Genomic DNA, 26,494 nt, shown 5'->3' on the forward strand with positions numbered 1-26,494 from the left:
TGCCCTGTATTAACCTGGGGGGCCAAACTGAACTGCTTGAATTTTTGCACCAGGAGTCATATAGTTATCCAAAAGCAGTGTGTAAGACTGGTGGAGGAGAACATGCCTCCAGATGCATGACAACTGTGATTAAAATCCAGGGTTATTCAACTTATCTATATTGATTTCTGAACTCTTAAAAATTTAAGAATATGAACTTATTTTCTTTGCATTATTTGAGGTCTGAACGTTCTGCATCCTTTTTTTTTATTTCCGCCATTTCTCATTTTATGCAAATACATGCTCTAAATGACAATATTTTATTTGGAATTTGGGAGAAATGTTTTACTCAAACATAAACCTATAAATAGCACGATTAGAGAAACTGATTCAGAAAGTGAAGTGCTCTCTTATTTTCTTCCAGAGCTGTAATTTGGTTTAGTATTAATCTACAATGCACTGATTTTTTTAATAATTTAAAAAACAATGAATTTAATTAAAAAAAAAAACAATAAATGAGAAGATACTGTATATGAATGTGGTACTTGAGTTTAGACCTCAAAATAAAAAAAAGGAAAAAATGTCCAAATCCAACAGAACCTAATTCTCATGAACGTTCCTTTCCCCCAAGGTTTGAACAGCTATTTTATTTTAAGGCATCCTAATGAAATGAGTGCATGAAAAAAGTGAAAAATTAGCTTGTGACTTGTGGGCTTTGTGGCCTCCCAAGCCTGTCTTTCATTGTTTGTGTTATTATTTACGTGATTATGAAGCTACTATTAAATCACACATCAGGAGGAGGAAGACAAAAGCAGCGCTGGTTCAGCGTGCTCAGTATTCGTGTCCCAAGACGAATCAGGAACAAAGAACAAATCACAGTTTTTACAGTAAAGGGAATATAGGTTTATAAAGGAATTAGTCTCCAATAAAGAATGGCGTATCCAGGTTTCCAGCTGGTCACATTCACAAAGACAAAGCCAGCTAGTGTAAGACAGTTTTATGTTTTTATATTGAGATTAGACAAAGATGTTTGAAGACCTCAATAGCACTGTATTTTAAGAATACTGTTAAGCATGGTGGTGGTAGCAACATATATTTTTCAACCAAATTTTGAAGAAGTGCAGTGAGAGATTGAATTGCTTTCGGTCACAAGAGTGTTAATATAGTCAGAATGTGGGATGGCCACCACCCCACACATCCAAGAACAAGTATAGGATGGAGCACCATCATTCTGGAGAACACAGTTCCACTGCTCCACAACTCCACAAGTGGTGGTTGCTTTATACCTCTGTAGACAATACTTGGTATTAGGCTTAAAAATATACTAATTAAAAATTAAGAGAGCACTTCAGTTTCTGAATCAGTTTCTCTAATTGTGCTTATTATGTTTGAGTACAATGAACATTGTTGTTTTATTATATAAACTACAGACAACATTTCTCCCACATTCCAAAACAATAAAATAGTCATTTAGAGCATTTATTTGCAGAAAATGAGAGCAGAGCATCTTGGCATCATGTTCTCCTCCTCCACCAGTCTTACACACTGCTTTTGGATAACTTTATGCTGCTTTACTCCTGGTGCAAATATTCAAGCAGTTCAGTTTGGTTTGATGGCTTGTGATCATCCAACTTCCGCTTGATTATATTCCAGAGCTATTCAATTTGGTAAAATCAAAGAAACTCATCATTTTTAAGTGCGCCCTTTTTTTCGGAACTGTATGAAGAGAAACACATGGAATTATGTGATATTTAATGTAGAAGTTAAAAGGGTTAAACAAACCAGAATATGTTTTAGATTTTATATTTTTAGAAGTAGCCCCTCTTGCTTAGATTAAACAGTTTTGCACATCTCTGCTAGATTTTCTCAGTCAGCTTTTATGAGGTAGAGTCACCTGAAATTCAGGCTTTCAGTTAACAGCTGTGCTGAACTCATCAAGAGTTAATTACTTGAATTTCTTGCCTTTTTAATGTGTTTAAGAGCATCAAGACATTTGAAAGTATCCTCAAGTGCAGTCGCAAAGATCATCAAAAATGCTTTGATGAAACTGGCTCTTATTAGGACCGCTCTAGGAAATGAAGACCAAGAGTTTCCTCTGTTGCCCATGATACATTTATCAGAGTTACCAGCCTCAGAAACCACAGATAATAAAGAGTATTTTGGTTTGTTTAACACTTTTTTAAGGTACTACATGTCTTCTTGTGCGTTCCTTTATAGTTTGGATGACTTATTAATTTAGTATTAATTTTCAATTTAGGAAATAAAAATAAAAAACACTAATTGAGATGGTGTGTCCATTTTTTTAAATTCTATATTAGGCTTGGTTAGGGCAAAAGAAGTCCAGACCAGCCACCATAGCCAATGCTAAACCACTATGCTAATGCTAATCAGTAAACAGAGGGATATACTGTAAATCCCTGCAGCACTGTGGACTCTGGATCTCTAGAGTTCTTGTGTATGAAGAGGGTTTTCACTTTTCTGACTCTGATCCGGTGGTCCTGACCTGTCTGTGTTTGTTCCAGAAGATAGAAAACTCTTCGTGGGCATGCTGAACAAGCAGCAGTGTGAGGACGACGTGCGGCGGCTGTTCGAATCCTTCGGCAGCATCGAGGAGTGCACCATCCTCAGAGGCCCTGACGGAAACAGCAAAGGTCAGCCCGCTATAATCCTGCTTATTACTGCAGATCAACCACCGGCGACGCTAATGAAAAGACTCTTATTCAAATTAAAATCTTACTCCCTCACTCCCACTGATAATGTCTGCTTCACTCCGGAGGATTCTTCCACACTTATTACACATGCTTACCAAACACTGCAGCTACAACTGAAGTGCTGAAGCCTCACTGAAACATGTGACGACTCCCTTCAGCTGTGTGCAGTATCTATCTATATATATATAAAATATATATGAATAAACTAGAAACTAGAGTATCTACAGGCCGCTAAAAAGTCTTGTTTATCTAACAAAGACCTTCATTTGCTAACACTTTCTATGAATGTCATCTATATAAGTCTCTATAAACAGATTATAATGCATTTATAAGGCATTAAAACCTGATTATACATATTTATCCAATGTAGGTACCACTTTAATATAAGACTACCTTTATAAAGGGTTCATATAAATGGTTCATTACAATTAGTTTATTAATGGTTACTAATTAGGTTGTAAATGCCTTAAAAATCATTAATAATCAGTTATAACACATACGTAAAAAGGGCAACAATGACCTGTTGTTTGCCAAATAGTGAACCCACAGCCATCTATATTGTTGCCCTTTCTACATATGTGTTATAACTGATTATTAATGATATTAGTAACCATTAATAAACTAATTGTAAACCATTTATAAACCCTTTATAAAGGTAGTCTTATTTTAAAGTGGAACCACAATGTATAACCTATGATAGCCATGTTTATTAACTCTTTCAGACCCTACATCGAATACAATGGACATTATACCTGTTGTCTATCAGAATATACCATAAACCAGCCAATAAAGAGATTACAAGCCAAAAAAAAAAAAAAAAACACAGCTTAGCCCCACCCACTGCACAGACATAAAGCTAAAGTAAGGGCACAGTAAGAGCTTATTTTATGTTATTTAATGTTATGTGATTTAGAACACTTTTAATCATCATATATTTTAGTTAATTAAATGACATTTTTCTATAGATTATATATTTGAATATTAGAGTGCCTGAGCGCTAGCCTGTGCTAAGCTAATGCTGCTGTTGGTGCCGGTGGAGGCGATGATTTAAAACTGTACTGTGTATATACGCCGTTACTCGGCAACGCTTCGGCGGAGTGATACAAGTTAAGTGTGAGAAGGCCGTGATGTTATCACGAATATCATCATGGCTAGAACACTTCTCAACCAATCAGATTGTGAGGTCCGAACTAACTGTTGTATAACATGTTATAATGCATTTGTAAGGCATTATATACATGGCTATACATACTTATAAAAATGTTTAATCCATCATAGCCATGTTTATTATGCATTATAAACTGTGCTAATGCATCATTAAAGCCTGGTTTTCTCAACTAAAAGTGGCCAATTTAGTTAAAAAAAAAAGTATTAAAACTCATACAAATATAATATTCAAATATAAATGTCACATTTTTAAATGTTTGCTTAACAAAAATAAATGTACTTTGTTTGTAAGGGTATAAATCGTATAAATTGTGTTTTGTGTGTTTTGTTTGATCAGGTTGTGCGTTTGTGAAGTACTCGTCTCACGCTGAGGCTCAGGCAGCCATCAGTGGGCTACACGGCAGTCAGACCATGCCTGTGAGTACAGATCACAGATCAGTTGGGATAAACTCGACATTATTTCATTTTGACTGATGGGTTTAACTTTAGGGTTAGTTTTCTCAGTGTCTTGAAGGAAGGAGTTCCTGGAGGTGCTGAACAATAGTTGCTGCTTTTCCTTCACACTGTGAAGCTCTAGCTCCACGAATGTGAAGAATGTTCACATTTCCTTAAAAAAAAGGTATAATTACAAACTGTACGTGTGTGTGTGTGTGTGTGTGTGTGTATCAGGGGGCCTCCTCTAGTCTGGTGGTGAAGTTTGCAGACACAGATAAAGAACGCACCATTCGGCGCATGCAGCAGATGGCTGGTCAGATGGGCATCTTCAATCCAATGGCCCTGCAGTTTGGAGCGTATGGAGCCTACGCACAGGCAAGCTCCAATCTCTCTCTCTCTCTCTCTCTCTTTCTCTCTCTCTATCTCTCTCTCTCTCTTTCCTTCTCACATTCACTCACATCCAATGTGTACCCTCCTCTCCTTGTTTCATTGCACATTCAATATATGAATATTATATGTAAGGCATTATATATACATATACTTATACATATGCATTCACACTGACATGCTTAGCATCATGGGACAGGTGATTATTTTCACTATCACGCACCACGCTGTCCACTGATGTACAGTATTCCAGGGTTTGTACGGTCATGAAAAACCTGAAAATATCATGGAATTTAAAAATAGCAATTTGCAGGCCTGGATAAGTTTTGGAAAAATAAAAATACCCAAGAAAGTTTTTTGGAAAAGTCATGGAAAAAGTCTACAAATCTTTGTGTTTAATTCAGTAATTTAGCCCTACATAATAAAGCTCTCAGGATCTGACAAACATTTTATTAATAAATATTGTGTGCATTTGTATCTGATTAATTTTAGGCCTACTGTAATCAATATTGATTAGAATTTTAGCTGTTTTTTCGCCTTTATTGTCCTTGTCTGCAGTGGTGTTTTAAAAAATCGTATGGCCGTGAGAATTTGGCTTGAAGACATGGAAAAGTCATGAAAAAATCATGGAAATGTGGTGGTTAAGAAGTGTATTAACCCTGGTGTTCCTGGTACATGCGACACTGTTGATTGAGGAATGTTTAATGCACACACAACTTGGATTTCTCAGTCCATCTTGCACCAATGTACAAGATAATACCTCACAATTTATACAGGGTAATCATTGTGGGCATTCCCCCAAGCCATGATAAATTTTCATGTTGCCATCCCATGACTTTTGCCTTCTGTCTCTTGCTTTATATTTTATTATATTATATTATATGTGTGTGTGTGTGTATGTGTGTGTGTGTGTGTGTGTGTGTGTGTGTGTGTGTGTGTGTGTGTGTGTGTGTGTGTGTGTGTGTGTGTATTAGGTGCAGCAGCAGGCAGCATTGATGGCGTCTGTGGGACAGGGGGGTTATCTCAGTCCAATGGCTGCATTCGCTGCAGCACAGATGCAGCACATGGCAACCATCAATGGCCTGCCTGGAGCACCAATGACTCCAACGTCAGGTCAGAGGAATCATTAATTAAGAGATAATAAATGAGTTATTGTCCTTCTTTATTTGATTGTATATCAATATAATAAAAATATAAAATGCCCATATGAAACTGATTTTTTTTCAGTCAGTTAACAAATCTAATTTCTATAGGCAGAAATATATATATATATTATATTTGAAAGATTACGTTTAGAAGTATTTCAATTAATAAATGATCACTCGATTCAACATTCTTCATCCTTTTTTTATCAGTTTTTATCAGCAACTTCTTTAATTAATGTCTTTTTCATTTAACAGTATGACTGCATAAGGACTATGTTATTGTTTGACTAGACAAAAACAGCAGTTATGTATTTATTTATTTATTTATTTATTTATTTATAAATATTTATTTTTTTATATTTTAGTATCTTGTCACATTTGATTCTATGGATATGCTGACAATTATACTTATGCCCTTGATTCCTGAATGTTATTTCCTTTTAATGTACCTGTTGATTTACCCTGTGTCTGTTGGAAAAAAATGTATGAAGGAAGCGTGTAATAAAAACTTTAATTAATAAAAAAAAAACAGCAGTTAGAAAAGAAACAAACTCTGCAAGAAAAGTTATGAATAAATTAGCACCTGAGTACATCTCCTCATCTCTCTCTCTCTCTCTCTCTCTCTCTCTCTGTCTCAGGAGGAAGTACGCCCCCTGGCATCACTGCACCCACAGTGACCAGCATCCCCTCACCAATCAGCGTCAACGGCTTCACCGGACTGCCCCCTCCTCAGGCCAATGGGCAGCCGCCTGCAGAGGCAGTCTTCACCAATGGGATCCATCCGTACCCAGGTAACTTTGTATAACATATTATTAATAACATTATAGACTACTGTATATCACTACTATCATCATCATATCAAACACTCATTTTTATATGATTAATAAATACCAGTAAATATGTGTACATATTTTAATTGAAAATTGAGATACAAAGTTTTTTGCATGAAGCAACAACACACAATACTGTGCAAACGTCTATTTGGCAACACTTTCAATGAAAGTCATGTCTATTAGGCCATATGAACATACACATAGCGCAATAAAATGCATTCATAAGGCATTATAAACATGGCATGAATTGAATTGAATATGTTCCACATCTGGGGTAGATTATCATATAGCTGTTAATATATTCCCATGATGGTCATCTGTCATTTTACTTAGAGTGTACAATGGCACATTATAATGCATTATAAAGCATAAGTTAATAAGTGGTTAAAAGTTTATTTTAGCATGCTTTGTTAAGGCAGCTTTGTTGAGGTTCTTGATATTGGCATGTATCTTATAACTTATAACAGTGTTATACATTTTTGTAAATATATTTAAAACCATTTTATAATGCTTTATGAATGCATTATAACATGTTATGAGTATGTTTATAGAGTGTAATAAACTTGACATTCATGGAACATGTTACCATTTATTTATTCATATATATATATATATATATATATATGTATATAAATAAAAGTATATGTTGTATACAGCTCCTAAAAAATATTGAGAGACATCAAAATGATCAGTTTCTCTGATTTAACTATTTATATAGTAAAATGAGTTTAAGTAAAACTTTATTTTGAAATAACAATACTAATGTTTTAACTCTGTAGAAGTTTAAAAGAATTATTATAAAGAATTATTATTATTATATTTGGTGGAATAACTCTGTTGTTTAATCACTGCTTTTATGTGTCTTAGAATACTCTCCACCAGTCTTTCACACTCCTTTTGGATAACTTTATGCCACTCCTGGTGCAAAAGTTCAAGCTTGGTTTAAGTAATGTACACAGGTGCATTTAATTACGTTTTTTAATTACGTACAGCCACACATTTGGTAATTAACCACGACATATATATATATATATACTGTATATTCTCCATATATAATTTATTCTCTTTATGTTGAAGATGTGCTTTTTCAAAATTGTGCTTTCTTATAAACTCGGGTCGGGTCAGGCTGTATAATTCTCATGCTGTAGTGTGTAATCAGTGTTACAGTGGTAATAGTGTGTAATAGTGAGGCTGGTGGTGTTTGATTGTTTGATGGCCTCCTCTGTGCTGCAGAGAAAAGTCAACGTGTGTTTCCTGGCTGTGTCTCAGTCCTGCAGGAGGTGGTTTTTAGGGAAGACTCGGAGAAGGGCGGATTGGGCGTGGCTCAGCGGAGTTGTTTTGGGGTTCAGGGAAGCTGCTTCCTCTCTTCTCTCTCTGAAGGTACCGAATTATCCACCTGTGGCTGTGCTTCTCAGCTCTCGTTCTGTGCAGTGTGCTGTGCTGTTGTGTGTATATATATATATATATATATATATATATATATATATATATATATATATATGGGTGTTTGTGTGTACTGGGCTGTGGGGGCTTTATAGAGTATGTAATATAGTTTGATGTAATAGCGGTGTTAATTAGTCTGTGTCTGGTTGGTGTGTTGGTGTAATAGTGAATAATAGCTGTTGTGATGATGTGTGGTCAATGCTTATACTGTATGTAGTACTGTCATTTTATATTAGTAACTACATTTTATTAGATTATATTAGTAATTAATAATTGTCAGTATAATTAGTAATCAGAATCAATGGTATATCCATTTATCATTATTTTATGGCCTATAATGTAAAAAAAAAAAAACACAGGCAAACAGTCTGACACACGTTCTATACTAATGTCTTAAACTGTCCTCATAGCAGCATCCATGTATAAACAAGATATTATCACTAATGATAGACAGAACAGTTATCATTGTGACTTGACCAATGATTGAACTGTAATCCTTTTAACATCACATATGATAGACAGAGCTGTTATCATTATTACTTTAAATGACACACATTTCAGCTAATAATGAAAAAAAAATATTGTTTAGTGTTTAGTGGCTGTTTAAGGACGGCTTGAACTCTCCTTATTGTGAAACCACTAGTAGACAGATCTATCCCTATTGTAAGCTGTAATCATCGGCACATTACTAATAATATACAGGACTGTTATCATTGTTACATCACCAAATATGTGTGACATCACGGATAATAGACAGTGCTGTAATCTGAAGGACATTACTAATGACAGAGAGTGCTGTAATGATTGTGACATCACCAGTTCTATGCAAATTTATAATTGTGGCATCACTAATTGCAGGCAGAACTGTTATTGTTTTGAGCACATCAATACTGTCTAGGATTGTGCTTATTGTGACCTCACTAATATGCAGCTGTGTCATCACTAATGATCACTGATAGATAAATCATCATTTTGATATCACTAATGATACGCAGAACTGTTACTTTTGTGACATCACTAATATTGTCTAGTACTGTCCTAATTGTGACATCACTAAAAAAAATAATGACTCCTCCCTCAGCTTAAATGTGAAAAAGGCTAAAAAACAAAAAGGGGAGGGGTAGTTTGAGAGGGGCACTGGGTGATGTATGGGTTTAGAGGCAGGACAAGAGGGAGAGCTGTCACCTTTATGACACTTAAATCCTGTTTGTATAATAATTTGGAACATGGTGTACTTTAAATGAACACATTTCAGCTATTAATGAAAAAAGTTGGTTTAGTGTTTAGTGGCTCTTTAAGAACGACTTGAACTCTCCTTATTGTGAATTTAATGGTAGACAGAACTATCCTTGCTGTGACATCACTGATATTAGACAGCGCTGTAATCATCAGGACTTTACTAATGATATACAGAACTGTTATCATTGTTACTAATCACTAAAAAGGCTAGAACTGTCCTCACTGTGACATCACTAGTGATCCTCTTGGCGTGCGTTTGATGTGGCGTGTCAGTGACGGCTCGTGGCTCTGTAAATAAGCTGCAGGTTAAGGAGTGTAGGGCTGGATATTGCAGTGTACAGTGTTTATGCTGCTGGATGGAGCCGGGCTGTGCTGAGCTGAATGAGGAGTGATATAGCGGTGCAGCAACAGCAGCAGCAGCAGCCTGCGTTTATTACAGCAGCAGCTCAGGGCTGATTGATGTGGAGTGTGGAGGTGTAGATCTATACTGTTCTCTGCACTCGCTCTGCCTGCCGATCCAGCGCTGTGGAAACTTTTGGCAAGGCTTGGGCCCTGTCCCACGGCTTAATTGTTTGGGGAGGATGGGTGAGGGAAGGGGAAAAAGCAGAAAGACAGACAGAGAGAGAGAGAGAGAGAGTATAAGAGAGAGTGTAAGAGAGAGAAAAAGAGAGAGAGAGAGAGGGATGAACTCACTGACTCTGAGCTTCATGCCCACACAAACGCAGCAGCAGCCAGCGCCCTCCACAAAGTGCCTTTCACATTCTGACCTGTCTATTACCTCTGTCTCTCTCCCTCTCTCCATCTCTCTCTCTCTCTTTCTTTCTCTCTTTCTCTCTAGCCCAGAGTCCCACAGCAGCTGATCCTCTTCAGCAGGCTTATGCAGGAGTCCAGCAGTATGCAGGTCTGTCACTCAGAGAGTTTTAAATATTGTGTGGGGGGTGTGTGGGGGTGTGCGCATGCATGCTGATGCTCGGTTCACGCTTTACCACCGCATTTGGTTTCAAATGTGCTGCAGTATGTCTGAGCCGTGAGTGAGATTTGTACATTGTGACATCACTTATATCAGACAGCGCTGTAATCATTGGGACATCACTAATAATAGATAAAACCTTTCATTATTACATCACTAACGATGGCCAGAACTGCCCTCATTGTGACATCACTGATATTAGACAGCGATGATTGTGACATCACTGATATTAGACAGAGCTTTTCTGATTTTGACATCACTGATATTAGAAAGCGCTGTATTAATTGTTACATTACCAATGAACAGTTATTTTTGAGACATCACTAATGGTGTCTAGAACTGTCCTCATTGTGACATCACTAATAATAGACAAAACGTTTTATTTTTACATCACCAATGATGGCCAGAACTGCCAGTGGTATCACTGATATTAGACAGCTTTGTCATGATTGTGACATCACTGGAAGACAGTGACCTTACTGTGACATCACTAATATGAGACAGAGCTTTTCTGAATGTGAAATCACTGGTAGAAAGAACTGCCCTCATTGTGACATTTCTGATATTAGACAGAGCTGTATTAATTGTGACATTACTAATGATAAACAGAACAGTTATTTTTCTGACATCACTAATAATGTCTAGAACTGTCCTTACTGTGACCTCACAAATAATAAACAGGGCTAAACTCAGTGTGTCATCACTTGTCTAGAACTGTCCTAATTGTGACATCATGAAAATAGACAGTACTGTAATTATTGTGACAACATAAAAGGGGCACTAAACCCACTGATTTTTGTTGACTCCACCCTCAGCTTAAATTTGAAAAAGGCTTAAAAAATGGAAGGGGTAGTTTGATCAGAGGTATCAAGTAAGGAAGTACAATTACTAAGTTACCTTACACATGCTCAAATTTTATCATATACACTTTATTATCTATATATAAAAAATATATTATATTTTATTATATATTTTATTATTAAATTTATATATAGATATTAAAGTGTATATGATAAAATTAGACTATCAAAAATACTGCATATTTTTTAACTACCCATATACCCATTTTATATAGTATTTGCAGAGATCTTTTACTGTACAGAACATGCTGGATGTATTATCATCACTAATGGAAAATACCATACTTAGCTAAAAAAAAATTCCTGACAGTGTATTAAAACAAATTTGTGTATGTGTGTGTGTGTGTGTGTGTGATTGTATTTTCTGACACATTGGCATATGTGTGTGTCTCAGCAGCCTACCCAGCTGCATATGGACAGATCAGCCAGGCCTTTCCACAGCCTCCTCCCATCATCCCCCAGCAGCAGAGAGAAGGTGAGGCTGCTTCTATCGCTTGGTTTACTACTATTGGAGATCATTTAGCGCTAAGAATGCTAATATTGTTAGTGGACATGGCACAGTCTGGTGTTATCAGTTTATAAATAGTCTTACATAAGCTTGTTGTAATATTAAAGTAGTATTGAGTTAAAAGTGATCCCACCAAACAAAAATTGGCCATAATGGTTTAATTACTGGGCATCAGTTGGATTGTTAATGCTACATGATTATTAAGCAAAAAGGGTTTCACCCAGTATAGAGTGCCAATCCATATCTGGGCATCCAGAAATACTCTCATTCCCTCACGCACACACACACACATAGTAACATATAGCTCTGCAGAAAATGAAAAATGGCTGAAATAACAAAAAAGCTTTCAGACCTCAATTGATGCAAAGAAAACAAGTTCATATTTGTGAAGTTCAGAAATCAATATTTGGTGCAATAACCTTGTTTTTGGCACATTCTCCTCCACCAGTCTTACTGGTGGATAACTTTATGCCTGCACTCCTGGTGCAAAAATTCAAGCAGTTCAGTTTGGTTTGATGGCTTGTGATCATCCATCTTCCTCTTGATTATATTCCAGAGGTTTTCAATTTAGTAAAATCAAAGAAACTCAGAGGGAGAACATGGAAACTTCACACAGATAGTGACTTGAATCCAGGCCTCTAGTGCTAGACAAATGTGCAACACAAAGGCTATCTACTAGTTTTTGAAGCACTGCTGTGAGGATTTGATTGCATTTAGTGACAATAGCATTTGTGATGTCAGGATGTTGGCTATTCATCACCCCACCCCAACTCATACCCTCCCCAACTTATCCACAACCTCCCACCTCATCCCCAACTCCATAACTCATCCCTAACTCCCCAACTCATCCCCAACTCCATAACTCACCTCCAACTCATCCTCAACTCCCCAACTCATCCCCAACTCCCCAACACATCCCCACCTCATCCCCATTTCCCCAACTCCATAACTTACCTCCAACTCATCCCCAACTCCCCACCTCATCCCCAACCCATCCCCAACTCATCCCTAACTCCATAACTCACCTCCAACTCATCCCCAACTCCATAACTCACCTCCAACTCTCCAACTCATCCCCAACTCCCCAACCCCATAACTTACCTCCAACTCATCCCTAACTCCATAACTCACCTCCAACTCCCCAACTTCATAACTTACCTCCAACTCATCCCCAACTCCCCACCTCATCCCCAACTCATCACCAACCCATCCGCAACTCCACAACTCATCCCCAACTTATCCCAAAAAGGACTGGAAAGGGCAAATTCATTCTAAAGAAATGCAGTTCCACTGCTTTATAACACTTTAAATCACACCTGACGTCAGGCATGGTGCCAATAGGTCCATGATTATATGCTCTAAAGGGTACTATTTTTTTTTTGGGGGGGGGGGGGAGGGGGTAATGGTTTAATGACCATCAGCCAGATAGTTCATGCTACAGAATTATTAAGCTACTTGTGTACTTGTGCCTTTCTCCCCAGTGGCCCAATGTTGTGGCCCAATTAAATATGACTGTTTTAATGAGAAAAAGTAAAATTTAGATTAACCACACACATAAATAAATATAAAAATATAACACAAAATACCCTGGCTTATCTCACAGAAGGGAAAGTGAAAATAGCCTCTTGATAGGATTATAGAAAATGTGAAATTTATAGAACAGGTTTAGCCCTGCAGTGGAAAGGAGGTCTTTGGTTTTCTTTCTTTCTCACTTTCTGACTTCTTCACTGTGTATTTATGGTAGTGGTCAAGTTTCGCTTGAACTATTGGCTACACTGCCCCCACATTTGCTCTGGTCTGCCCACGTACTGCTCTCTCCCATCCATATCCATAAGCTTTTAGAGAAAATGCACAGTTACAAACAAAATGAATACAGAATATAAACAGAACGCTCCATGTTTCGGAAGCAACTCTTTGGCCTCTTTTCCACTTCAGGGCCAAAAAGACTCCGTGAACTTGCCCCCAATTTGACTTACTGCTTCATTACTCCACGTGGTGGCGCTATGTCAGGTCTAGGTTCAGCAACAGTATGTGCTGAAAGAATGAGGTCACCTGACTACCTGAATATACTGAATATAGACCAGGTTATTCCATCAATGGATATTTTTTTTCTTCCCTGATGGCACGACCATATTTCCATATTGAGAGAGAGAGTTCACCACAGAGTCCAGATCTTAACCTCATTGAGAATCTTTGGGATGTGCTGGATGGAGAAGAGCTGCTTTGTGCAGTGGTCAGACTCTACCATCATCAATGCTGCTGCAAGATCTTGGTGAAAAATTAATGGATTCAACACTGGATTGAAATAAATATTGTTACATTGCAGAAGCTTATCGAAATGATGCCACAATAAATGCGTGCTAAAGGCTAAAGCTAAAGGCGGTCCAATCAAATATTAGAGTGTGTGACCAAGTAAAATAATACCGCTAACCTTCCCAAGTCCTGCAGAGGAAAAGAGGCCTTTGTCTGTCTGTCTTTCTGTCTGTCTCTCTTTCTGTGTCTTTCTTTCATCTCAATTATGATGAGCCACTGTCTAATTTCTGCTTTGATGTCTTTCCTGCCCTCCCTGCCCTTTCATTTCCCTCCGTCTCTCTCTCTCTCTCTCTCTCTCTCTCTCTCGCTCTCTCATTCTCTCTTTCCTGCTGCAGGGCCGGAGGGTTGCAACCTGTTCATCTACCACCTCCCTCAGGAGTTTGGGGATGGCGAGCTGATGCAGATGTTCCTGCCTTTCGGTAATGTCATCTCCTCCAAAGTGTTTGTGGATCGGGCGACAAACCAAAGTAAATGCTTTGGTGGGTAATAATGATAAAACACCTGTAAAGATTACTATCATTCTCTCACTATTAATGTTTTTTACCTCATACCTTTTATTCTCTACCACAGCGAAGCAATCCCAAAATACAAGAGAGGTTCAAGAGGCTAAAAAAAAAAAAAAAAAACCATGAAATTTAACACATAAAAAAAAAAAAAATCCCATGTGAGGACGTAGTGCAGGCAGTGCATTTTGCTGGGTGATCAGTGAGGGACATTAGACTAGACGGGGGGAATTTGCTGAGGGATGCGAAGATGTGTTTGATGTGTCCTACTTGTGACAAAAACGAGGCTCTGTATTCTAATTAATACTATCTCCAGCTCCAGTGGGTTCCTCACTTATCAGAGGCAGGGTATGCATGAATGAACGCAGCGCTGTTTGATTTGAACTTAATATAAAGCTCTATAGTTAGCGGGAAGCAGTTGAAAGGCTTCACTGAGACATGCGGTGCCGAAACGCTGACCTAGCCGAAATGACTGAAGTCACTCAGGACTGGAAGACTGAAGGAAGAACACGCTCCAGCTTTCAGAGCTCTCTGAAGCTTTGCAGTGATACACCAGCAGTGAAGCCGTCATAGCACTTCAATGACAAAACAGATTCAGGTTTCACCTTGAAGGCCAAGCGTGCTTTTTCTTTATTTATTACATTTTCCAATTTTCTGTTCTGCTGAATACACTAATAACAGAAATTACACCATAAAGACAAAGTGTATCTTGTAATTGCATACAAAACCAGAACGTTTGATAGGCAAGAGATGTTGAGTTCTAGTAAATGCACTGGAAATGCAAAGGAAAATGGTTGGTAAACAACTGCAACCTCAACGACCCAACTACTGACTCTCGATGCTAAGTTATAGCCTTAACTCCAAGCCCCAATGCCCAATCTCAAACCCCAACAAAACACTACATAACGCTGTACATAACCCAAATTCCAACTCATAATCCCCAGCTATCACTAAATCCACAGTGCCATGTCAAACCTCATTCCAAATAATAAATCCAAACACCACCACCAGCCTCACCCTAAAACAGTGCTCCAATCCCAATTCCATTACGCCAACCTCTAAATCAACCCATCTCATACCTAAACCTCTCCCACAAACCAAATTAAGTCCACCCTTTCAATCGCAACCCAAATTTCAAGTTTGAATTCCCAGTCCAACTTTAGCTCCAATCATTCAACCAAAAAACCTATGCCATCCCCAACCATAAACCCAATAACAATCCAATGTCCCAATCCCAGCCCTTCTCCAGATCAGTGCCAAAATCTAACTTCAAAACAGGACCTTCAAATATCAAATTTGAAATGGCTAATCCCTAATTTTAATTCAAAGCCTAACCCCAAACTCAGACTCCAGGCACAACACTAACTCCTAATAAAACAGCGAAATATCTTAAAACGTTTTCCCCAATATCAGGGCCAACTCCCTTAAAACAAAATGCAGTTTCTACCCAATCCCCAAATAAGTGCCAAGCTCCAAAACACCAACCTCTAAATCCAGCCCTAAACTCTCAACCTTCAATTCCAAACCTTAACCCCAGTCCTAAAACCGATTCCTCAATGACCAATCTCTAATTAAAATTCCAAGATTAATCCCAATTCCAATCTTAAACGTTCAATCGCTAACTCTAACCCAATTACTAAATCAAAGATCCCACTCCCAATCATAATCCCAAACAAATTACATATTTTAAACCCCAACACCTAAACATAATCCAGTGTCTGCCCAATCCTTTAAATCAGAACCACACTCTCAGAACTCCCAGCTCCAAATGTCCATGTCATCCCTAAACCTCACCCAAGAACCAGATCAACTCCAAACTCCAGTCAGACCAAAACTCTATGTACAAATCCCAACCTGCATTCCAACTTCAGCTCCAAACACTCCAACCTAAATCCCCAACCTCTGTTACCTCCAAACCTTAACACCAACCTTAAATCTCAGACCCTTAAGACCTCAGATCCCCATTCCAGCCCTTCCCTCGCAAATCCAGTCTCTCACCAAGCAACCCCCACTGCTATAATCTAACCTGAGCCTTCTGCAGTGACCTTACCAAAGTGCGAGTGCTTTTATAGAGGCTGAAATCTCTGTAAATGCATCAGTTCTGACTGTGCTGCGACTTTCAGAGCAGAGATGCCATGAACAGCCTTTTTTTTTACCTACCTGTCCTTCAACACACAATTTATTCTACACACAAAGAGTTTCTCTATAAAGCTGTGAGGCTTTCACATTAAAGCTATCAAAAAGGCCATACATAAAACAATACTAATGTCTTTATGTTTGAATCAATCTTGGTACTCTATTCTACTTGAATTTTATATGTTGGGCTTTAGGCCAGGCACAAACTACACGGTTTTTAGCAACTTTCAGGTGAGCTCCCAAAGCTTATCTGTGGTCCTATGATATTTTCAAATGTACAGCTCTGGAAAAAAATAAGAGACCATTTAAAAAATGATGAGTTTCTTTGATTTTACCAAATTGAAAACCTCTGGAATTTAATCAAGAGAAAGATGGATGATCACAAGCCATCAAACCACCAAACTGAACTGCTTGAGTTTTTGCACCAGGAGTAAAGCAGCATAAAGTTATCCAAAAGCAGTGTGTAAGACTGGTGGAGGAGAAGAACATGATGCCAAGATGCTTGAAAACTATGAATATAAACTTGTTTTCTTTGCATTATTTGAGGTCTGAAAGCTCAGCCATTTCTCACTTTCTACAAATAAATGCTTTAAATGACAATATTTTTATTTGTAATTTGGGAGAAATGTTGTCCGTAGTTTATAGAATTAAACAATGTTCATTTTACTCAAACATATATCTATAAATGGCAAAATCAGAGAAACTGATTCAGAAAATGAAGGGGTCTCTTAATTTTCTCCAGAGCTGTGTATCAATGATCAGGAGACCACCGGTTCGAATCCTGTTCATGTAGCTTGCCACCGGATACAGGAGCCCTGAGAGAGCACAATTGGCCTTGCTCTCTCCCAACATTACTCCTAAGAGTGGTGGTGGCTGACTTCTTATGTGTTGGAGGAGGCATGTGCTAGTCTTCACCCTCCTGGTGCTGGGGCATCACTACAGATAGGTGGAGTCCTAATGAGCGGGTTGGGTAATTGGCCAGACTCTACCTCTTTTCCAACTGCCGCTAATGCCACATCACTGGGTTGCCAGAGCATTTGGAGTAAAGCATAGAGACCCAGTTCTGATTTGTCATCAAACAGGGCGCTTTGCTGACTAACATGACAGTAGGAGTGATGAGTGCCATCTAGCACATCTGAGATGTGCTATGAAATGCAACTTTGTCAGGATTTTTGGATTGTGAAAATTCTGTAGCCTGTGCCCCTAGCCCAAGTCTCACTCCTCCTAATACAATAACAGGTATGAAGTTAGTAAAAAATGATATCCTGTGATAAATGAGTGTAGGAATAGGTTGTGTGGGAGCGTCTAATTGACTCTCCTTTCTGAATATCCGGTTTGCAGGGCTGCATGTTGCTGTGTTGTTGGATATTTGATATGATTGTGTATGCTGTTGTGATGTATGGACTGATTTTGTGCACAGCTGTTAAATGTGGACTATGTTGCTCTTGAGGTCATGTGACTGAAGTAACTTTGTGTTTGACGCTCCTCTCTCTCTCTCGCTCACTCCGCTTCACCTTCACCTTCGCCCTCTTGTTTTTGCTGTGTCATGGATGTGTCATGGCTCATCATATCAACTATTCTCTCTCTTTTCATTTACATCATTCATTTCATTCACTGTCCCTCTCTCTTTCTAACATTCTTTTCCTGGTTGTTTTTCCTTCTTTTCATCTTATCAAATCACATCGTCTCAACATCCCTGTGTGTCATTCCATTCTCTCACCCTTTCCACTCGTTCACCCGGCGCTAACCTGTTGTCCTTTCTGTTTCCATAACTCCCTCCATCCCTCGCTCCCTCTCTCCCTCTCCATCTTCAGGCTTTGTGAGCTTCGATAACCCAGGCAGTGCCCAGGCTGCCATCCAGTCCATGAATGGCTTCCAGATCGGCATGAAGAGACTCAAAGTGCAGCTCAAGCGGCCAAAGGATGCCAACCGCCCGTATTAGCCCCGCCCCCACACACCCCTCACCCTGGGGGTGAAGGCCACTGCAGCACACAGGGAATTACAGGTCAGAGAGAAGACCAGCAATACACATACAGTCCAGCTCTGGAAAAAAATTAAGAGACCACTTCACAGTTTCTGAATCAATTTTTCTGATTTTATTTATACGTATATGTTTGAGTAAAATGAACATTGTTGTTTTATTCTATAAACTACAGACAACATTTCTGCCAAATTCCAAATAAAAATATTGCCATTTAGAGCATTTATTTGCAGAAAATGAGAATTAAAAAAAAAAAAATCATATTTGAGAAAGAGTTAAAAAATCATATTTGCTGGAATAACTCTGGTTTTTAATCACAGTTTTCATGCATCTTGGCATCATGTTCTCCTCCACCAGTCTTACACACTGCTTTTGGATTACTTTATGACTTTACTCCTGTTGCAAAAATTCAAGCAGTTCAGTTTGGTTTGATTGGCTTGTGATCATCCATCTTCCTCTTGATTATATTCCAGAGTTTTTTAATTTGGTAAAATCAAGGAAAACCATCATCACTAAGTGGTCTCTTATTTTTTTTCAGAGTTGCAGATACACATTTGCAACAATTTCCAATAATCTTGTCATGCAAAACCTAATAACCATTAATAAAGGATCAATGGAGAAAAAGATGGAGGTTATATAATTAAACACATGCAATTATATATATCTATATCTATATATAATCTTAGAAAACATCAGGACACACCAACATTTTTGACTGGCTATAGCACTAGTGGACTCAAGTCCACTAGTGGACCGTCCAGTGCCACAATTGGGTTCTTCTACAGGTGAAAAAACATTAAGTGCCTGGTTAGTGTCTGGTTCTCTGAAGCTTGGAGGTGAAAATGGAAAAGTCATGGATCCAGTATAATTTCTTTACTATATCAGAGAGCGAATGAGGCAACTGTAAGACCATTTGTCCATGAAACTGAACATACACAGCTGAGTGAATTCTGCATAGAGAAGTAGGAAAAACTTTTTTCCTGTCAACTTTAGGGACTGATTTCCCATGGAAATTCCAAATACTAGTACTGGATTCTAAGCCCTAATGCCCACTTCTGCATTAGAGGTTTTAAATATATATTTTTTTCTTTTTATTTGTATATATTAACCTCCATCTCTCAGCGTTGTTCACATGAAGATCAAACTTCTGTGTTTAAAAGACAATGTTTTCCAAGGGTTGTCCTCACTGCATATAATGATATCTAAAGAAGGAGAACTATTCTGTTATATAAAGTATACAGCATGAAATAAGCTGCTAAAGAGGCGACCATGTGTGAAGTAGCTCTTGGTTTCTTGGAGAAGGTTCTCTCCAGGGCAGGATGATGGGAATAAGATTACTCCTCTCGGCGGTGTACACGTATCCGTCTCTCTCCCGCTCGCCCCGTCTCTCAAAGCCTCATCTAAATGATGATGGAGAATCAATGCTGTGTCATTAATTTACCCTGCTGATGCCTTTAACTGGGCCGAGTTATTACCTACTTACACAGCTAGTGAGGCATCCCAGGCTGTGTTCTGCTGCAGCGCTGCAATAGACCTCACAGTACGGCTCTCTCTCTCTCCGCCGCGCGGGGAAGGCCTGACTTATCAGACAGCCTCAGTCTTCAGTTATCAGTTTCTCATCTCAGTCTGACGCTGAAAGAATACCTGAGCGATTGACGCTGCTTTTATTATTTCTCTTTGTAGGTTTTGTAGAGTTGGAACACATGCGGACAACATGAATAACGTTAACGAAACACAAAAGAAACTCAAAAAGGACACAAAGGGAGGCACGGCTGGATCGGACGAGTGGCGAGAAGTGTGTCGGACATGTGAGGAGGCCGTGGGCGCATGACACACCGCCACTGTGACGCTCAGTGGACCTTTAGGACCTCATTGGACACTCAGGAGAGCAGCCGCCACCGCCGCGTTCCACAACCATATCGAACTATCAGACTATCGGACCACCGGATCGAGTCTCCACAGCCTGCCTGATTATAGGAGCCCTTCTCTCTTCTCTTCTATAGAAGCGTATGGAACTTCGGAGGAACACGGATCATACAGGACTACAAAAAAAAAAAAGACAAGATAATAAAAGACCAACAAGGTATAAACAACTTAAAAGACATAAAGAGCAGTGTAAACCCTTTGGAAGAGCCTCAGAAGAAACTCTCAGACATTAAAAGAAAGAAAACACTTTTGAAACCAAGAACTTTTAAGGGAAGGGGGGGAGGGGTCATGTAATAAGGGACTCGGACTCGTCCTCTTTGAGGAAACTTTTTGAAAAGAACTGTTTTAGAGGAGAACAACAACAACAAAAAAAAAAAGCATACAACAAACTTTTTGGACGAGAGAAACTTTTGAAAGGATGTGACGCTTCAGGACACAAAGCTTGCTGTGGTTGGGTGGGGGGGGGTGGGGTGGGGGGGGGGGGTGGCCATCTTTAACTCGGAGTGCCTGTCCATTTTCGGGGGGACAGCTGCCACAAAGAGCCGCAGCTGCAGTCCCCCTGGGAGGCTTATCTGTCATTCCTTAGTTGTGTAGGGACCAAAGGACCAAACCTTTTTAACGATACTAACAAGAAAAAAAAAAACGAGAGAAAGACTAGCTGTAATATACTCAGACCACTGCTTCTCTTTTGCTGTGCCAACCAGTTTAAAGAGTTGCATTTACAAAAAGAAACAACTGTTAAAAAAAACACAAAAACATAAAAAAATGATAATAATTATCAGAGATATGTATAAGTAGAAAATGAATATATGAATATATATGTATAAATGCATACATATAGATTGCTGATATGCTTTTGAATACAAACTATGGCAAAACTTTAAATTTCCGATGGCCCACCGAGGTTGCTCACTTCGCTAGTTTACAATTATTTGAGATGAGGAAAAAAAAAATGACAAAACGAAAACAAAAAAAAAAACTAAAAAAAAAAAAAGAACAATATCTTTATTTTTTTTCTTCTTCTTCTTTTCGTCTTCTCATTCTGTGCGCGACGGTAGGATGAAGGGTGCATGGGGGGGGGAGGGGAGGGTTGTTCCGTATCACAGCCTTACCTTTTTACCTGATCTCCACATCCTCCTCAGCCGACCTTGTAGTTAAGAAACCACCATGGAAAACCACCATGGGAAATGAGGAAAAGAGGATGGAGCTATACAGACCTGTTTATATTTACCATACATATGATAATATGTATATGTATTGCGAAACTTTCGAGGAACATGTATCCATATATATATGTGCACACACGTCCAGGTGTATACATAGAGACATGGAAACATTCGATATTATAATCCCAAACTCTACATATATGTATTTATATGCATATATTTTATATATGTGTGTATATATAGAACCAGCTATTCAATACGTAGAACTGTCATTTCTTTTGTAGATTTTAGCTGGAGTTTGACCTGCTCTGCTTGGAATTTTTATTTTTGAAGAAGTCTCATATCTGGCAGCTCCCGAACTGCAGGCATTCCTCTTTCTGATGAGAAAAAAAATATATATACAAATACAACAACAACAACATGTATGCCAACAAAACACACACACATATACACACATATACACTCCTACACAAGACCAAGAAAAACACAAATACACACACATACTTAAACGAGTGCAACTTTAATCAACAGATGATGTGTATGTATGTATGTATGTGTGTGTGTGTGTGATATGTATATATGTGCATAATTATGCTGACAAAAAATGCAAAGAGCCTCCTCTCATCCTGTCGGGAGCTTTTTACAAGAAATCAGGCATAAAAGAGAATCAGGACCATTTCCACGGGAGATAAGACAGATAGATCTCTTTGGGTTATCTTTATGACATACCGTACGTATTCGCCTCTCCGCCCTCTGGTGTTCTCTGTAAATACATCTGCGACAGATATACACACACACATATACATATAGTACACACACACACACGAAAATATGCATACATGCGACACGTTATAATTATAATTATAATTATTATTATTATTACTACTACTACTACTATTATTATGTGAGATACTCCAGACCCCACGCCAATAAGCAAAGTATAAGTATATAAAATATATATATATACACCTACCGAATCGACAGTTGACAGGCTTTAACTTGGGCACTTCCCCCGATCCTCGCTGGGGGTTTCGTTGCATGTAGCGCCGGGTCGTCGGCGAGGCTCAGGTGTGCCTCGTCACCTGGCGCCTCCGACATCAGCACTGTGCTCTCTGAACACTGCTAGCCGCCATTCATTTACGATGATGTCAAAACTCGCAGAGGCACTACTACTATTATTACTACTATTCCTACTACTACTACTACTACTACTACTACTCTTCTTCTTCTTCTTCTTCTTTTGAATAATTTTTATTTATTTTTTTTTTTTTACCAAAAACTAGAACAAACCTTCTTCAAACAGCTTCTTACAGCAAGTAAGCCTTCAAAATATCCGTCGACACATATGAGAGACATTTGAGAGACATAAGAGAGACATACGAGACATATATGAGACATATATGAGATATACGATACATCTGTAAAGCTGACCAACGTTCTGTTCCGCTCCGTCCGCTCCGGTGTCCCCGGTTTCTCTCAACCCGAGAAAAAAAAAAAAAGTCGGCTTAGGGTTACGATTAAGTGGGCATTATGTACATGTACATGTTTTTTCGCAAAAGGTATCGTTCGAATCTACATCTACTGCAGTGTGTTTACAAGTGCTGCTCGAAGAGCTCAAATGTATTTTGCTAGGATAGTTTTCGCTTGGTACTAGGGCTAAGGTCGGGGGTTTGAGTTTTGAATTTCTAGATTATTGCTATTTAGAAAGGTTAAAAAAAAAAAGAACGAACGAACGAAACGAATGAAAGAAAGAAAGCAAGAAAGAAAGAAAGAAACAAATAATAAGCCTTTATGATGTTTTTGTTTTTTTTGTTTGTTTTTTTCTAAATCTTAGGTCATGCTTTGCATTGAACTGCTGTACTATACAGATGATATTATTGTATATAGCGATTCCGGTTGAAATTCTGGGTGAAATCACTTTACAACTGCAGTGAAGTGTCTGTACAGTGGCAATAGAGGAAAATCGAAAAATCCAAACGCGCTTCATTTTCCGAAGGACTCCAGATGTAAAGTCTTCAACTGCAGTTTTAACTGCAGTTTAACCTGCAGACAGACAGGCTCCAAGAATGTTGCATTCCGCATTCTGCATTTCCGACCTCTCTCCGATACATATACTACTCTATCCGACCTCTATTCATTCAGGTACGCCAAGAAAGCTCGCTATAGAACTCAGAACACACAGCTTACGTATTACAGACACATATGTATAAGTATACATATATGTATACACACATACCTTACATACTTCCATACATACTCTCTGTCTCTGCACTGCACACTCTTTGCGCCTCATGTTCCTCTATCTCTTCCTCTTTCTCCTCAAACCTGACCACAAATCTAGTCTTTCCCAATTTCCCACATTCCCGATTCCCTATCCACATCCACGCCACGCTCCGCCTCCGCTATCCGCAGCTACAATTGTTTACATGATCTGAAAAATGTATGGATGATAAACTACCAAGAAGCAGAGCAGAACTTTTATTATATATATAAATATATACATAAACTAATGAATATACTGTAAATGTTTTTTTTTTCTTCTTCTTCTTCTTCTTAATTTTTTTCTTTCTCCTTATTTTTGGCTCTGTATATAGGTTTGCATATTTTATAGGACTTTTACTTGTTCTATCTATCTACAAGGACTGGATGATTATTATAAACTTTAAATCTTGCGTTATGATAAAAAAAAAAACATAAAAAAATAGGGTTGAACAATGCAATCTGGTGATGATTTAAACCAGGTGAACTGCAGTAGTCATTATAGCATGGTTTTAGCGAGTGTGGCCCCGCTGGTACGTTGCTGGACGTTTGAGAAGGGCATTGAATTTAATTACAGAGGGGGAAAAAAAAATATCTATAAACATGTATCATAAAACTGAAGTGCTGCCAACATGCTTATTTATTTTGTCTATTTATTTATTATGTCTAATTTATTTATTCGAAAATGTAAAATGTGTTTTTTTTTTTTTTTTTTTTTTTTTGCTTTTCACAGTGTATAAACATGATGTGTTTTTCTTTTTTTTTCTCTTTTCATCTTTCCCTTTCCCGGTATGTATTTCTGGGTCCATGTTTTTATTTTATTTTATTTTTATTATTATTATTTTTGTTCTATTTTTGTTTAAATCACGATCCACTGAGTATCTGTTCGTCATTTCAAATGAAGCCATTTTTAAATATCTATTTTTTTTTACATGTTTTATATTGTGGGACACAATGGAACAATGCTATTGGCAGAGTCAGGGTCTACAACCAATCTCTTCGCGAGAATGTAGAACAACGACGCTCACGACTGATGTTGCATTTCTGCTGTTCGATCCAAAACTCGTCTGCTGTTTTCTGATCATTCTGCTGTTCCACAGGTTTCGCTGATCTGAGACCTGCTTTAGGCTGTTCTCGCTCGCTCTATCTCTCTCTCTCTCTCTTTTTCCCCCCACACACACACACATATATATATATACATATATATATATATATATATATATATATGTATATATATATATATATATATATAACTCCACAGTTCCCACAGAGAAAAAAACGAATGCACTAATCCATCAATCATCTCAGCCGCTCAGACTGCAGAGCCATTCCTCATCAGACTTATTACAACTATTTCCAAACAACGGTCTGAAGTACAAGGGAGTAGCAATGGGAGGCCACAAAGGTGTAAACGCTTTTTAAAAAATGGGGAAAGGGGAAAAAAAAAAAAAACGGAACAATATTTCAGACATTTTGAGCACAGTCGAGGGTGCTGGGTGTCATGTGTGGATTATTGCCAAGTCTATCACAATGAGAGAGAGCTATTTAGCTGCTCCTGCCCTGTACCTCTGAACTGCGCATTTCTCTGCTCCCTGGACTCTCGTTTTGTAATTTTACTGAATGATGCGTCTCAGCTTAGCCCGATAATAAAGCACAGTCTAGAATAAACCAGCGTTATGCCTCCCCGTTTTCCCGCTGTGTTTTTATACAAGCCTTTTTATGTGTTGATGGTTTTTTTTTTATATCTCTTGTTCCTTTTTTAGGGGACGGTGGCTCTACTGATGTAGACAGGAGCTTCTTCAAAATTCAAAATGACTGAACCATACAAGCGCAATTTCCATTTGTCTACATGTACATATATATACACATACACCCACACTAGGGCTGCACGATATATTGTTTAAGCATAGTCATCATCGTGATGTTCACATGCATAATAATCACATCACAGGATGTGCAATGTAATCAAACATGTTGCATGTTGCAGTGTTTTGATTCTTGACACAAGAAGTAGATACACAGCACTGTCTCTGTGTCTGTGTGAGTGACAGGCTGCTGCTGCCTGAGAAGCGTGAGGCGGAAGGGGAGCTTGTGTTGAAGGCTGTGCACCTCAGTCCAGCACAGTTTTGCAGCGCAGATATTTCCAGTTACAGCTGAATTCACACTTTTAATCCCAGGAAAATGCTCTTCTTTACCTTTTAAAAAGCCATTTAAATGCCTGATTAAAAGGGCCGATCACGGTTGTTTTGCTGTTTTCCTCAGGTTTTAAGTGCTCGGCGCTGACTCAGCTCTTGATCAGTCCAGGCACGAGACAGCGCATTGTTTTTATATCGCAATATATATCACCGAAAAAAAGAATATACGCAATGTCAATTTTTTTCAATATCGTGCAGCCCTGACCCACACAGAATACATATAGTTGCTTCTTAATAGGGCTGCAACAACTAATCGATAAACATTTGATGTATTTGATTCAAATAATTGCCACCTAATTTAATAATCAATTATTTGGTTCGTGAGCAAAGATGTCTAA

General features: G+C 38.4%; 2 protein-coding genes across 11 annotated transcripts in view; both read left to right on the plus strand.

The window, feature by feature from the left end:
- celf4 (CUGBP, Elav-like family member 4) overlaps window positions 1-21,004 on the plus strand; it is a 143,481-nt gene extending 122,477 nt beyond the window's left edge. The window contains exons 4-14 of one of the 6 annotated variants that reach the window (XM_007246010.4): window positions 2,502-2,630; window positions 4,195-4,274; window positions 4,527-4,667; window positions 5,654-5,792; window positions 6,463-6,615; window positions 7,927-8,037; window positions 10,178-10,240; window positions 11,564-11,644; window positions 14,326-14,469; window positions 18,444-18,634; window positions 20,294-21,004. In XM_007246010.4, coding sequence (XP_007246072.3) covers window positions 2,502-2,630; window positions 4,195-4,274; window positions 4,527-4,667; window positions 5,654-5,792; window positions 6,463-6,615; window positions 7,927-8,037; window positions 10,178-10,240; window positions 11,564-11,644; window positions 14,326-14,469; window positions 18,444-18,571 — 1,169 coding nt within the window. In that variant the 3' untranslated portion in view covers window positions 18,572-18,634; window positions 20,294-21,004. The remainder of the gene's footprint in view (window positions 1-2,501; window positions 2,631-4,194; window positions 4,275-4,526; window positions 4,668-5,653; window positions 5,793-6,462; window positions 6,616-7,926; window positions 8,038-10,177; window positions 10,241-11,563; window positions 11,645-14,325; window positions 14,470-18,443; window positions 18,635-20,293) is intronic. The other 5 variants (XM_007246011.4, XM_015604987.3, XM_015604988.3 and 2 more) reach the window with 5 other exon arrangements.
- Window positions 1-26,494, plus strand: part of aurka (aurora kinase A) — an 833,084-nt gene that overhangs the window by 653,452 nt on the left and 153,138 nt on the right. The window lies entirely within an intron of this gene.

The sequence above is a fragment of the Astyanax mexicanus genome, chromosome 17, assembly GCF_023375975.1.
Source record: "Astyanax mexicanus isolate ESR-SI-001 chromosome 17, AstMex3_surface, whole genome shotgun sequence".
Taxonomy (NCBI): domain Eukaryota; kingdom Metazoa; phylum Chordata; class Actinopteri; order Characiformes; family Acestrorhamphidae; genus Astyanax; species Astyanax mexicanus.